Source organism: Megalobrama amblycephala, linkage group LG24 (genome assembly GCF_018812025.1).
Source record: "Megalobrama amblycephala isolate DHTTF-2021 linkage group LG24, ASM1881202v1, whole genome shotgun sequence".
In the NCBI taxonomy this organism is placed as follows: domain Eukaryota; kingdom Metazoa; phylum Chordata; class Actinopteri; order Cypriniformes; family Xenocyprididae; genus Megalobrama; species Megalobrama amblycephala.
The window spans coordinates 21,230,277-21,246,407 of NC_063067.1; the positions used below are offsets into that span (position 1 = coordinate 21,230,277).

Sequence of the window (16,131 nt, forward strand, 5' to 3'; positions counted from 1 at the left end):
GGCCTAGGACCTTTTTTAGACTAAACAAAAACGGTGTATACTGTATATGTCTACATCTATCTAGCCAACAAACAAACAAAAACAAACAAACAAACAAACGCAAATTAGGTGCGTTTCCATCAAGTTGACGGTGGTATTGGTAAGCAAGTAACCAACAGTAAATAAAATACCATTAGCCAAGTGGATTTAATGTTTGCTACGTCAGAATTTATTCAGCAAATGCGTTTCCATCTCCCATTATTCGCATTAACTCTTTTTCGCACAAGTCAAAAACCACCTCAAGTGAGCGTAAAAACTTTTTTGCGACTTCTTTTTTCGAAATTTGGCATTCCATCACTCGTTTCGGATGCGATACTTCAAAATGCGCATTAAAACAGGGTGATGGAAACATAGCTTATCTATCTATCTGAACCCTTACAAACACATACATACACACAGAATATATAAAGGGCCACTGGTGGCTCAGACACTACTTTAAAACTGGGAAATAAAGGCCAAAAAATACATCTTGCTATTTGTGTATTAAGATTTTCCCAGTCATTGATTTGACTAAATAAAATGATGCAAATTAAATTCAAAATGCTTCATGCAACAAGTAAATTATGTTTTTTTAAAAGTAATCAAGCTAAAGTAAATGCAAAGCATAATGATATTTAATCATTCTCATTGATATGTAGCAATACAACAATATATTTTCTTTTTTGTTTTGGAAGAAGAATGCCATATGGAGACTTTTAGTCTTCTAATGACATGCTTTACATGAACTTAATGACAAAATAAAAGCGCATTCATCACACCGTTGCTCTATTTTACACTGGCAGCAAAAACACTGCAAACATATTATGAATATTCAATATAATCGTCCATCCCTATCTGGTATCTCTTTCATTCTGTCACTCCTCAAATCATTTTGACACAGGTGTTCTTAGACTCATCTGCTGCCTCATACATCCAAACGACAGACACACGAAAAAAACCCACGGTGACATTAACAGGACCTGACTTCTGTATACAGCACCATGTTTTAATGCTCCATCAACAGAATGCAGATAGACTTTCAGATGAGGAAACAGTCTGTTCTTGTGTATCTTCAGTGCTTTGTACTCAATCTTTCTACTTTCACAGTGTTCTCGGTTTTCCTTATGAGCTGCGGTTTCTTGTTGACCTTTCTCAGCACTACACATTTCTTTGATTTCCGAGCGAATCGTGTCTCTCGACGAGTGCTGCTGACACAGTGACCCAGCTCTGCTTGTCTCCAAAGACAACGGGAAGCAGATGAAACCATGTCAGACACTGGAAAAAGTACTGACATGCTCAGCGATTGAAACGACTCATGTACAAACAGAGCGTCTCTGCTATTGATTAGTGTGTGACAAGAGGTCCTTTTAGACGTTTTCCACTGTGGGGAAGGTGAGCTTTGTCACGCCTGAGTGTCTTCTAAAGGACCAAAATGCACTTTAGTAAAACAAAGACTTTTACTTGGGCCCTGTCGATATGAAAGAGGTCTATAAAACCTGGAGGAAGCTAGCCGTTAGCATTCCTGTTCATACGGGAACATGCTAAAAAGCAAAACCTGGTCTGTATGGATATAAACAAAAAGAAAGGAAACTTAACTAAGAGTGAGAGAGAGGAGACAAAGAAGGTGACGAAAGCAAAACAAGACGACAAAGCAAAGCAACCTTTTTCCGCATTTACACATCAAACTGAGAGCAGGTGTCCAAAGTACAAGACTTTCGCTCATCAATACTCCGTATCTTCCTCAGCATGAAAGGCAGTCAGCTTGGCTCAGGTCTGCCACAGAGCTTTTGATGTTTAATTAATGTTCTGTTTGCGGAATATGCAAATGTAAATAAATGTATTAAAAAAACATACTGTAACCTGCCACCAGCGAAAGCCTGAAAGGACCAAAACATTTACTTTGTCGGAAATAATGAAATAAAGCCAAAGACAGAAGCACTACTCCTCTTTACATGTTAATTTATGCATCTTTTTGTTGAAGACTGGAAAACAATCCTAATGAGTCACAGAGGCTGATAGTGAGAAAAGAAAAAAGAAGAGAGAAGGAGGGGAAAGATGCATCAAGCCCTATAGTTGCAACATATGTGCTGCCAGTGAGTAGGACACACATAGCATTCAGAATAAATGAGAGAGATATTTCTGTACCATTAAAATGCACTGAAAATCTGAACCCTGCCAAAACAGCACTGCATACACTTCCCATAAATAACATACAATCCAGATCCTGTTTTTTCCCCCCTCTTTCAAGCCTTTTTGTAAAAACTGCCTCAATAATTTTGAGGTGTTTCATATATTTTGACTCTGAATTACTGTACTTGCATAGTATGGACTAAAGTACATATGGTAGATATGTAGGTGTGCCCTGCGAAATATCATTTAGTATTTTACCTGGTCTACAAGTAAAAAAGAAGACATTTTTAAAACATCTTAAAGTCCCCCTGTAGTCAATAATTTTATCCCTTAAAACTCATCTTTGTTCACCAAAATGACATATTTAAAAACACTTTCCTGTGAAAAAAAATTCTTCAACCCTTAAAATAGCTTGAATGTAACTCTACAGCCTCATTTTATATATGAGGATCAATGAATATGCAAATGAGCCCCGCTTACGCCAGCTCAGAGATCCACTTGGTCAACTTACTGAGGTAAACGCTGCACAATGATATCGCTCTTTACAACATCAGACACATAACGTTAAAGGATTAGTTCACTTTTAAATAAACTTTTCCTGATAATTTATTCACCCCCATGTCATCCAAGATGTCCATGTCTTTCTTTCTTCAGTCGAAAAGAAATTAAAGTTTTTGATGAAAACATTCCAGGATTTTTCTCCTTATAGTAGACTTCAATGGGCACCAAACAGTTGAAGGTCATAATTAGTTTCAGTGCAGCTTCAAATTGTTCAACATGATCCCAGATGAGAAATAAGGGTCTTATCTAGTGAAACCATCGCTCATTTTCTGAATTTTTTTTTTTAATTATATACGTTTTAACCAGAAATGCTCATCTTGAACAAGCTCTCTTCTTCTCCTCTATTAGAATTCCAGCAGTGTAGACACTGCTAAGTGTATTACTGCCCTCCACAGGCCAAAGTTTGAACTAATTGTTATATACTATTGAACTAGCATATTGCATATAAAAATTAGTACAAACTTTGGCCTGTGGAGGGCAGTAATACACTTAGCAGTGTCTACACTGCTGGAATTCTAATAGAGGAGAAGAAGAAGAGAGCTAGTTCAAGATGAGCATTTCTGGTTAAAACTTATATAATTTTCATTTTTTTCAGAAAATGAGCAATGGTTTCACTAGATAAGACCCTTATTTCTCATCTGGGATCGTGTTGAACAATTTGAAGCTGCATTGAAACTAATTATGACCTTCATCTGTTTGGTGCCCATTGAAGTCTACTATAAGGAGAAAAATCCTGGAATGTTTTCATAAAAAACTTTGACTGAAGAAAGAAAGACATGGACATCTTAGATGACATGGGGGTGAGTAAATTATCAGGAAAAGTTTATTTAAAAGTGAACTAATCCTTTAATTAATATGATTAGCCTTTTGCTTGACTATGTTATCAAAGAGCTAATAATGTTACACAAACCATGTTCCCGTTCACCATGTCAGAGTCAGACAGCTGCCTTCTATCAATCAGTATCCTTACAAACGCTTTGAACAACTCAGAACGTCAGTGGAGAAAGGCATGTAGTTCATCATAACATCATCATATATATCATACACCCACCATATTGCTAAATCTACACGAGTTTTTATATCTACAGAAAAATATACTGGGATAACCTGGCTCCTCTCGAGACTCCCCTGCTAGTTTGTGACATCACAGACACCAGCGATTTCAAACCGCGAGTTTGAGACTGTCTTAGTTTTGAGAAGAAAATACTCAGCAGTGGCGTTGACATGACTTTGCACATGGTTTGTCTTAAAGCATATTTAAAAACACCACATAGACATATAAACAACATTAAAAACTTGATTTTCACCACAGGGGGTCTTTAAAAAAAAGACTTGATCAGCAAAACAATTTCTGAGAAATAATTATCATGCAGATATTGTTTGCCTGCATTTTCGGACATTGTACTCTTTAACCATACTGCTTATCAAATACTACATAGCAGGGAAGTATAAACTCTGATGTGGCACACAAGTATGCAAACGCTTCAAGCGTATCAAGCTCGATTTCATAAACTTCTTCTATGGCCAGATTTATTTTCTATACTCACGGTGGAGCAACAATGTGAAGATAATCTCGCTAAGTAAGTAAGATCTTATTTACACATTTAATACAATTCATTGCCATTTTTGAATAGCAGCATATGGTTTGTTGCTGCCACAGCAATGCAAAGATGTACTTTAAGTAAGGGACTGCACACTTCCACGTTTGCGTCTGCGTACTTGCGTATACTGTTTCTGTCTTTAGACGTAGCAGGGGAACTAACATAGCTCCTACCAAGGGGCCTACATGCATGCATCCATGCAAACAGGTAGCGGGCAACAACAGGGTCAGACGTTTTGGGAAAATATTCATCCAGACAAAAACACAGCACTCGGAAGAAGAAGAAGAAGAAGAACTCCATGACCTCACTTTCCCTTCACATAGCGCCATGAGGACTAGAGCTGCAGGGAAGGCCACTCCAACCATCCTCCATCACGCAAACAATCATAAGAATAGACATAGACGAAGAGATACAGGGAGAAAGTAGACATCAAACCAGCCCTTTGAGGGCCCCCTGAAGAAGACCCACTGGTCAGAATCCCAACAAGAAAGGTCAGAGGTTGAACTCTTCCCAGCTCGCAATGAGAGGTGTGTCCGGCGGTGGCCCTGAGCAGACGTCACACAGACAAAGACAGACAGAGAGACACACTGGAACAGAAAAAACACGGTTTAAAAACAGCCAAAAAGGACATAAAAGGACAAAAGGGGAAATGACGAGACATTTGAACATGGAACGACTGGTGTGGACGACTGGCACTGGAGGGGTGAGGACATGAATGAAACATGAAGTCAGTGTTTCATGTGTCATCAGAGCTGATGGCAGAATGAGAACGCCATGGCAATGAAAGAGAATGAGCACCTTCCACAAGAGTTTCCCAGCAGGACACAACCAAAAACAAGCAGACATACAATGCTAATTAAACAATAGCTATTTTCACTAACATAAAATTACAAGAACGCACAGCAAAACATCTGTGTGGAACTATCCCACAATTCCCCTCACTTACCACAGGGCCCTTGATGTTTGATGAGGATGTTTGTCTTGGTCCGGCACTCTTCGAGTTTCCTCTCGCAGTCATTGGGGTACGTCTTGCCGTCCTTTCCGCACAGGGGCTTGTACGTGCCGTCGCATTGTATGGGGTCGCAGGAACACCGAAACTCTCCGTTGTCCAGCAAACACTTGGCGTTGAACTTACAATCGTTCGGGCAGCTCCCTGGAGACCAGACACACACGTATACATGCGTCAACAAGGTGAAGAACGGCGGTAACCGTCCTGGTGTTAATCAACACTGACTGGAGGCATCTCTCTTTTTCCCTCGCTCAATCAGACATCGGATATTGACTCACTCAGGGGGTTTTGAATTAATTACCGTGTCTGATTATTTAATCAATTATCTAATTCCATTCAGATTGATTTGAGGTGTTTTTTTCCCACTCAGAGTTGTGTTAAGCTGTCACAGACGGGCCGTGGCGGTGTGTAATTACGACAGCCTTTCATCTGTTTGAGAAAATTAAGAGACCTATTATGTTATTGTACAATCTGAGCTTGATTTATGTTTGATTGCATTATCCAACCTATCTTTAAGGATGTGACATACATACTGATGAGAGTGGGCTCATAGGAAGCTATAGGAATAGGGGTGGAGTCTCATAAACCTTTTTCATGTAATTTTACTCCACATGAAACGGCGTTCACAACCGTAATATATGAGTAAAACAGAATATATAATGAGAAAAAATCTAGGGCAACACTTAATTTACTCCATCGGGAATTGATTGGATTGAGAAAACTGGAAGTTCCACACAAGAACGAACCTAAAGTTTGTGGAGGATTATTTCACTCCTAAAATGCTGTTGGTGTTGTGAAATATCTATAGCCTCGCAGAATCACATCCCTCTCTGTAGCTGTTTGTAACGTAGCATGTTATCACAATATTTTTTTCTAACTAATCAAAAAAGCCTTTCTTAGTTAGTTAGCATTGTGTTAAGCTAGTAAATTACACATCAAACCTTTCTTTGTGCTTTTTACGAAGCCTTCAATCAGCAAACTAACAGCTTAGCATTCAAGTGTAGCATACTGCTAACTGCCACTAAAAGGCTCTTTTGAAAAACGATAACAAGCTCCATCTGAGTGTTCCATACAAGAACAGACCTAAATGAGAATTTCCTGTCGATTGAAAAGTATAATTTCTCTCTAATGCTGCTGGTTTTGTGAAATATCTATACTCTAACAGAAACCTATGCCCTTTGGAAGCTGTTTGTAATATCTGGTCAAAAACGTAGCATGTTATCAAAATATATCTTTCTAACTAATGAAAAGAGCCTTTCTTAGCCAGTTAGCATGTTGTTAAGCAAGTAGGCTAAGCTGCTAGCTAACTAATCAATTACAAAGACATGGCCAAATTAAACATTTCCCTTTCTTTGTTTACATTTAGCTTTAATTTAGCAAACAGCTTAGCTTACTAGCATGCTAACAGTTTAAAAAGACTAGCTGAACATTAGCTTTTGATCAAGCATTAAGGAAGTGGGATAGGATTTTGCATATCACCGGCTTCATGATTGAGATACCACTGTGTTCACCCTCAACATAACTCAATGCTTCTTTTTCAAATAAAAGTTATGGAAATAATAGCAAATAACACTGTATTACATTAACATAAATTGTCAAGAAAGAGGGATTCATGTACTAACTGGGAGGATCCTGAACACATGCTAGCATGCTAGTCGTGTATCTTACAAAGTAAGACATTCATCGGAGACAACTGCTGCTATCGCTTCTTGAGTTACACTGGCACACAAACAGTTGCTCTATAGCGGGACAACAGTGGCCCACAAATACACCACTATCGCTCCTGGCGCAAACACAGTTCAGACACGGACACACATATACACACTAAGCCACCGTTCATGCACTATCAGGCGAACACACACTCTCTCTGCGCTTTGCCACAGGGCTTCAGAGCGAGGCAGGGACGATCTTTTCATCACCCGTGAAGATACAGTCTTGCCACAATACACCTGCCAGAGCCCGACAGGCAAATTGGATTTGTGGAGATTGGTATCGTGTAGGCATGACAGTACTGCTAACCTGACTTAATTTGTCCAGAGCCTCCTCACCGCAGCCATGACAAAATAAATCAAAAGCGGCCATAGGGCTCCTTTATCAGACACGAGCATGAGCTCCTGGGAGCCGACGAAATCTCTGCTCTGGGAGGAACTCACCTTTCTCCTTGCAGCTGCCTGAATAGACCTTCTTGATCTCCAGGTTGTTCTGCTGGGCCGTCCGCTCCATCTCACACTTGCTAACGTAGGTGCGGCCATCGTTGCCGCAGATGGGTGTAGCGTCGGGTTTGCAGGCCTCAGGTAGGTAGATGGTAAACTGCTTGTAGGTTTTTGGGTTCACCCGACAAGCCACGCTCACATTATTCAGAGAGTCACTGCAAGGATCTGAGGATGAAAGTGGGAGAAAAAAAACGTATCAAACGTGAGAGAATACACCCTTAAATTAAATCTGTTCTTCAGGAAATTTGGACTAAACCACTAAATTCATTTGGATTAGTTTTACGATCTCTTTATGAACTTTTTAAAGCGTCAAAGTGATAGTTGCATAGCTGTCAATGGAGGGACAGAAATCTCTCAGATTTCATGAAATATATCTTCATTCGTGTTCCGAAGACTAACGAAAATCTCACAGGTTTGGAACGACATAAGGGTGAGTAAATGAAAAAATTTCATTTTTGGGTGAACTAACCCTTTAACCATTTCTAATTTCTATACATATGACAACACAATATAAAGATTTTTTTCCCCTAGTATTTCTTGGTAATCACCACATTCAAATCAGATGGAAACTAACAAACGAAAAAAATGTTTCATGATTTCCACAAAAAATATCAAGGATAACAACTGTTTTCAAAATTTATAATAATAATAATTTCTGAAGGATCATGTGACAATGATGACTTCAGTAATGGGTACAGAAAATACAGCTTTGCCATCAAAGGGATAAAATATATTAAAATAAAAAACAGTTATTTTAATTTGTAATAATATTTCACAATATTAGTTTTTACTGTATTTTTGATCAAATAAATGTAGCCTTGGTGCGCATAACAGACTTTCAAAAACATAATAAAAAAATGAAAAAATCTTACCAACTCCAAACTTTTTAACGGTAGTGTACATATAATCTTCCAGAAGATCTTACCTAGCTTATTGATCAGGGTTGGCTTAAACTCATTATGACAGCACACATTCACGACCAGATTTTCTGATATCTGAGAACATGCTCTAACTAAACGCCACAGATCTGACAATGCCATTTTTTGACGAGAATGTTCTCCTTTTTCAAAGCATCTTCTAGGCACCATTGATGGAGCTGTTGTCAGTGGCATGTCATTTATTGAGAAGAAATAGTGAAATGTGAAAAGATAAGGGTGACAGCTGATGGGACGGGAGTGATGAGTGTGTGGGAGTTGATGGGTCTTTGTGGCTGCAGGGGGCTCCAGGACCTGGCCCTGCATGGCAAGATCATAATTGTAATAGAAATGCCATGATGGTTATTGAAATAAGTGTGACAGTTTCGCCAGCCTCCACACTTTTCAGAAACAAGACAACACAAAGGACTTATCAGCCGGTGTTGTGCTAAGACAATGCCGAGCCGCGAGCAAGTCGTACAATCATGGGAGAGAAAGAAGCACGGAGACAGAGAGAAAAATGACGTGAGAGACAGAGACAGAAAGGACAGAGGAAATTAGACACGAAAGACAAAACACGTAAACAAAGCAAAGATCTAGAAGAGAGGAAGAAACACAGGCATATAAAGAGAACCAGAAAATGGAAACAAAATAAGCGGGAAATTGAAGGTAAAGCCACAGAGATAAAGAGACATCATGAAAGCAAATAACACACAGATGGACACATGCACACTAGGGACACATTATAAATAAATGTTCTTTATTAGCATCTATGGTTCTATGAAGAGCCTTTCAAATCCATGGAAACTTTCCATTGCACAAGGCTCTTTAGTAGAAAAAGGTTCTTTAGGCTTGTTATCCACACCAAGAAAAAAAAAACAAAGTTTTTTTGGGGAACAAAAAAAGGTTCTTCTATGGCATTGCTGGCAAGAACCCCCTTTTGGAACCTTTAAGGCCCCGATATACTTCAAGCAAAGTTCTTTTTCGTTCTTTAGAGGTTAAACAAAGTTCAAAATGCGTGAGCAGCGATATACTGTAATCGAACATCTGACGCCGCCCACACTGCTGAGAGCAACATTTAGGTGAATATGTAAAAATGTTGTTTGCTTCCCTCCCAGTAACAAAATAAACAAAGCAAAATGGAGAAACTAGCAAGGATTTTTTAATAACTCATAAGAATTATTATTATTACTGCTATTACTGTTACTATTATTATTGATAATAAGTTATCAATTATTTTTATTATTATTGACTATTGCCGTCAACACAAAATATTTAATACCATCTTTAGTATTAGTATCACTACTGTTATTGTTATTATTATCAATGTTATCTATTATTATTATTTTTATTACTATTGCATCAATACAAAATATTTCAACACCATCTTTAGTATTATTATCATTATTATTATTACTGTTATTACTGTTACTATTATTATTGATATATATTATTATTATTGATATTACTATTGCCGTCAACACAAAATATTTAACACCATCTTTAGTATTAGTATCACTACTGTTATTTTTGTTATTATTATCAATGTTATCTATTATTATTATTGATATTACTATTGCCGTCAACACAACTTATCAACACCATCTTTAGTATTACTACTGTTATTACTGTTATTATTATTACTGATATTACTGTTGCCGTCATCACAAAATATTATTATCATTATTATTATACATGCTATTACTATTTAAATACTTCTTACTATTACCTCGTTTGTCATTTCTGCTTACTTTTCATTGCTTTTACTATCATTGCTGTTTCATTGTTGTTTTTGTGTTTTGTTGATGTGTTTTGTGTTCACCCTATGTTGTATGTTTTGCACTCCTAAAAAAAAAAAAAAAAAAAGCATAAGAAAAGCACCTGATCATGGCAACGTGGATATGTTTGTTTGCACAAGCTCTGTAATTCAGCACTCCAGTAAAGTCACGTCGCGTTTATATCATAACACTTTATAAAATAGATTGCTTTAAATCAAGCAAATATACCTTTTTAACACGAAAAACAGTGTCAAGTCTCTCATTTCATCAGAAGTACAACTTCGTTCTCTACTATAAAGCAGCTCTCCAGTGTTCATGTTTTCACTCACAGACGTCTGACTTTCACGTCACATCACAGGCGTTCTACGGACTCGAGAGAAGAAATTAATTGGAAAAGATTTTCCGAGTGAAAGAAGGCGGAGCCTCAACGCACACCTACCTTACGTAATGGCCACGGACCAATGGTAGTAAGAAGGTGTTTACCAGCCGAAGCGAACTTTTTCAGAAAGTTGGAAAACTTGGCAAGCTGTTTTGAACTTCCAAAACGAACATCGTTTCGGCCTAATTTTGTTCGAAATCACATCACATCAGTTCGTTCTTCGATTTTGTTTGAAGTATATTGGAGCCTTTATTTTTAAGAGTGTAGCAGTGGATTGTCTGAAGAACTAGTCGACTAATTAGGCTATAATTTGACAAGTCTTGTAGCAACCCTTCATAAACGCACACAATCCAAGCTCAATATTTCTAAGGCTCTGAATTAAAAACAAAGACACAAGAGCTGGACATAAAAGCTCAGGGAGAGTGAGAGGCGAGCTGACAGGAAATGTTGATGCCAGGTCAGGGACTGGTGTATACTAACACAATAATAGGACGGCTCTCAAAGGAGGGTAGTGTGGAGCTCGACCAAAAGGGTCCAGCACAATGCGGGCAGCGACTCCAACAACATCTCGCCATGCAAGCCAGCCATTACCACTGGAGAAACCATTAGCTCCCATTAAGAGAAGCCGGCTGGAGCCAGCATTCAGTATATCGCTGCCTCACAGTGCCATGCAGGGGTGGCTGTAATTAGCCAGACAAACTGAGCCCCGCTCCAGCAGGGAGTGTGTATGAGGCTGCTCCATTAGTCCTGCCCCTGTATCTTTGTGCCTGACAGTTGCTGGCCAAGACCTTAATGCATGTGTTGGAGGAACAGTAGCTGTAGCCACGGTTTACAAGAATGAATGTGTATACAGAGTGGGCCAAAAATGTGTCTAAGTGTGCTTTGAAATAACTGTGGCCCATGTCCTGCTGTACAATTGATTGTGGGTTTGTTTGTTTTGTTCCTCTATTCTCAGTGAACAAAAAAATTCTTAATCATATTTTTGTCTTGTTTTCTGGGAAAAATATCCTTAAACAAGATAAATTTACCTGACAAAATTAATTTTGTCAACAAGCCAAAATTATATCATATTTAGAATGTTTAACACGCTTTCCTGAAACACAAACCATTTTTGTTTCTCAATTAAATTGACTTATTTTAAAGGGTTAGTTCACCCAAAAATGAAAATTCTGTCATTGATTACTCACCCTCATGACGTTCCACACCTGTAAGACCTTCGTTCATCTTCAGAACACAAATTAAGATATTTTTGATAAAATCCGATGGCTCAGTGAGGGCTCTATTGGCAAGATAATTAACACTTTCAGATGCCCAGAAAGCTACTAAAGACATATTTAAAACAGTTCATGTGACTACAGTGATTCAATCTTAACGTCATGAAGCAACGAGAATATTTTTATGCGCCATAAAACAAAATAACGACTTTATTCAACAATATCTAGTGATGGGCGATTTCAAAACACTGCTTCATGAAGCTTTGAAGCTTTACGAATCTTTCGTTTTGAATCAGTGATTTGGAGCGTGTAAGTCATGTGATTTAAGTAAACGGGGCTTCGTTACGTCATAAGTGTTTCGAAATTTCAATGGTTCACCACTGGGGGGAATGACTTTGGCAGCTTGATACACGCTCCGGACCACTGATTTGAAACACAAGATTTGTAAAGCTTTGAAGCTTCATAAAGCAGTGTTCTGAAATTGCCCCATCACTAGATATTGTTGAATAAAGTCGTTATTTTGTCTTTTTTTGGTGCACAAAAAGTATTCTCGTCGCTTCATAACATTAAGGTTGAACCACTGTAGTCACATGAACTGTTTTAAATATCTTACTGGCAATGCAGGCCTCACTGAGCTATTGGATTTTATCAAAAATATCTTAATTTGTGTTCTGAAGATGAACGAAGGTCTTACGGGTGTTGTTTTCCCGGAAAACAAGACAAAACATACAGATTCAAAAAAATTATTTATAATAAAAATAGTAAAATATGCTGTATAGACATTTTGGAGGTCATACTTCATATATGTGCCAACTGTATAAAATAATACCAAAGTTAATGGGGTGTCTCTCAGTGATAAAAATAACATTTGTATGTGTTGGCTGTTTGTGCATGACAGAATCAGAGAGTCAGTAACCGCAAGGATGGTGTCTCTAAGTTAGATTTAAAGTTGCTGTCTGTCCTCCTTGGTGCTTTGTATTCCCATGGGGGTTAAAGTGAAAGACACTCTCCGCTGAGAAACCTACTCCACGCGTCCTCTGGGACCCGAGGCATTCATCCAGCCCTGCCGCCCAGAGAGCCATCATTTACAAGAGGTGACTTCCCTCTGAGTCTGTCTGCCTCGCTCTGCCGCAGGAAACACCACAATGTCACACAGCCCAGACAAGACTCATAAATACAGCAAAAGTCATCTTCTTAACTGGTATTTTTGTCTTGTTTTTTAGAAGAAGTAAAAATTATATCCCCTTTGTTTTAAGCATAAACCTCTCTAACATTTCTTAGATTTGTGCATTGGAAACAATTCTAATGCCAACGAAGTACGAAAAAGAAACTTTTTTTTCTTTTTTTTTTGCACTCCAGACTCTCAAGAGCCTGTGGATCATCTAACCATGCTGCATTCTATACAAGATAAAACCTCCTTGTCTCATAAAAAACAGCAAAGTTAAATAAGAAGGAGTGTTTGATCTTTGTTAAGCAATAAGGAAATAATGGATCCCTGAAAACTGAAGATGCCTAATGATCTGAGAGGTCCATAAACACTAGAACAAATATAGGGAGACATAAAGCAGGACTTAACCTGCTGGAACTCATGAGGACAGATGAATAAAAGAGATCAAAATAAAACTCTGAAATGTCAGAGAGGGGCGGAATAAGCTGAAAAAAGAATCTGACAGCTTGTCAGACAGCGTGGAAGGGAAATGTCATTAGGCAGTCCAGGGTGGGGAGGGGGCTTTTCATGAACGGCACTCTGTCCCCATGACTCAAACTCTCTACTAACATGAAACAGTGAGGATTTAATCAAAGAAGAGCTCAAAAATCCAGACAGTTAGCATGGCGAGGTATGACGTGCCGGGAGCTTTCAGCGGGATAATTGATCTGCTGAAAATTCATCCACAACACTCTTTAACAAGCATTCAAAAATCACACTGGAGTAATGCAATAGAAGTAATGTGTTACATAATCACAGAATTTCTTTCAGCTACTGTAACAAGAAATGCATTACTTACTAACTTAACTTTAAATGTAAAATGTAATTTAATTTAATTCATTTAATACTAGGGGTGTAACGATACGCTCAGGTCACGATACGGTATGTATCTCGATACAGAGTTCACGATACGATACGTATCACGATATTTTGAACAAAATGAAACTGAAATTCAAACAAGATTTATTAAAAAAACATGAACAAATTTCAATAATTTTCCTTGTTGTACATACAAGATCACATTTCAATAAAATAAATAAATATAAAATTTTAATAAAAACCTTCTGTATTCAAATTAACAGTTGAATAGGGCTGTCTGTCACTGAAAAAAAATGTTAAATTTAACACGAACTTAGAATTATGAATAGGGGCCGTTCACATATCGCGTCTAAAAACGCGTGGAAGGCGTGGCCGCACCGCTTCTCCTTCTTTCCAAAGCGCTTGCGCTCCTGTGGCGTCGGTCGTTGCTATGCAACCATGAACTGAGCTCTCCAAGAGGATCAGGATGTTTCTGCAAAGGATAAATGATTTCTAGCCCTTGCATTAGTTTTACTACGAGGTATATTGATGGAGATAAGATATAAAAACCACCATGAACAGCTATGATCAGCTATGATCAGCTGTTCGGCTGAGCTTTTGATGTTTTGTTACGGAAAGGCCATAGCTGATCGGTTGATTCTTGTCACACGACCTGCGGTGCGCTTGCGGCATTCTGAGAAGTTGAGAATTGCATGCGCGTCGCGACCGCGTTGATCCCATTATGAGCGCGCCTGCCGCCCGGCTACATTTGAAAATAATAACTGACTTGCACGCGGAAAAGACGCAATATGTGAACGGCCCCTAACTTAAAGCAAAGCATCGCAAGCGTCTTTTGCTTTTCTGTGAGCACAGCTGTTGCTGTGCACTGCGGTGAAAGAAAGCCACGACTTTTCTCACGCGACCATGCAAGAGACTGACATGAGAAACGTTTAAACCTGCTTGCAAGATTCAATGTGTGCCCGCGAAACACTTACTGAACTAGAGAGCTGATTGAGACACGCCATCTACGATAAATCGTTACACCCCTAATACTTATAGTAATTTAAAAATGTGGTAGCATTGGATCTGGACAGGAAGGATAACTCTGGGAGTTGGAAGGGGTGTGTCGCGATTCTGCCTTCTCACATCGCGATACAGGTTCGTGGACCTGCGTATCGCGATTTCGGTTTCATATCGCATATCGTTACAGCCCTATTTAATACCATAATGTCCAAGTTTCTAAAATTAGGTGGTTTGTAACTTTTTCAAATCTTCAAAACAAGATTTCATGTTTCACTAGAAAAACAGTGTAAAAATGTAAAATAATAATAATAATATTATTAATAATAATATGTATTATTATATTATATTATATTATAATATTCTTCTTATTCTTACTAATTTATTATTTTATTCTTTTACATTTACATTTTTGGAATATGGAAAAACTAATATATTTTCCCACTCATATATACATACACACTTAAAAAAGAAACAAACATTTACTGAATTTAGCATGGTTGTCCTAATAATACCAATAATATGCTTTAGGAAGGTAGTTGTGTACCAACACTGAGCACAATTGCATTCTACAAGCAGCCAAACCGACGAGGAAGCTGCAATGTTAGAATGGCAAGATTGGTAACAACTACAGTACATGTCATAATGACAGTAAATGCAATGCTAATGACTATTTAAAGGCTCCACAGACTCACCACAGCGGCCTTGGTGATGCACACGGATATTCTTCTGGGTGGCGCAGGCTTTCATGTTGAGCTCACATTCGCTTTGGTAGTCCAGCCCATCGCTGCCGCACACCACGTGCTTGGGGACGTTCTCACAACTCAGAGGACACATGCATTTGGCAGACAGACCGTCTGATGACTGGATGCAGGTGCTGCCAAAGCTACAGGTCACCTCACTGCACGGGTCCTTCAGGGCTGAAAAACAAGAGAAAGAGAAAATGAGCGTAGAAAATGCCTACATAAATATTTATGCCATAATCGGAGATGTTCTAAGTGGCTCTTAGAGTGTTGCTATGTGGTTGCTTGGTCAAAAGAGTCCATCATCCTTAAGTTTTACACAGTACACTGGTAACACACACGGTTCAGGATGTGTTACGTGCAAAAATTTAATATTTAATGTTGAGGGTTAGCAAGCAGTGCTAATTTCATGATGTACTTTTGGCTGTGTTTGGATAATTGGCTCGCTGCTTGCTTGTCATGTTCACACTATAAGGTCTGTTTAAGGTGGGAGTTCAAAAGTGAGCTCCAAACATGAACCCTATTACTGAGATAAAATTGGGTTAA

General features: G+C 38.4%; 1 protein-coding gene across 9 annotated transcripts in view; it reads right to left on the reverse strand.

Annotated features, from left to right (window-relative positions):
• Positions 1-16,131, reverse strand: part of agrn (agrin) — a 282,408-nt gene that overhangs the window by 100,363 nt on the left and 165,914 nt on the right. For all 9 annotated transcript variants that reach the window (XM_048178733.1, XM_048178732.1, XM_048178735.1 and 6 more), the window contains 3 exons: positions 15,538-15,762; positions 7,473-7,697; positions 5,257-5,463 (listed from right to left, as the gene is read on the reverse strand). In XM_048178733.1, coding sequence (XP_048034690.1) covers positions 5,257-5,463; positions 7,473-7,697; positions 15,538-15,762 — 657 coding nt within the window. The remainder of the gene's footprint in view (positions 1-5,256; positions 5,464-7,472; positions 7,698-15,537; positions 15,763-16,131) is intronic.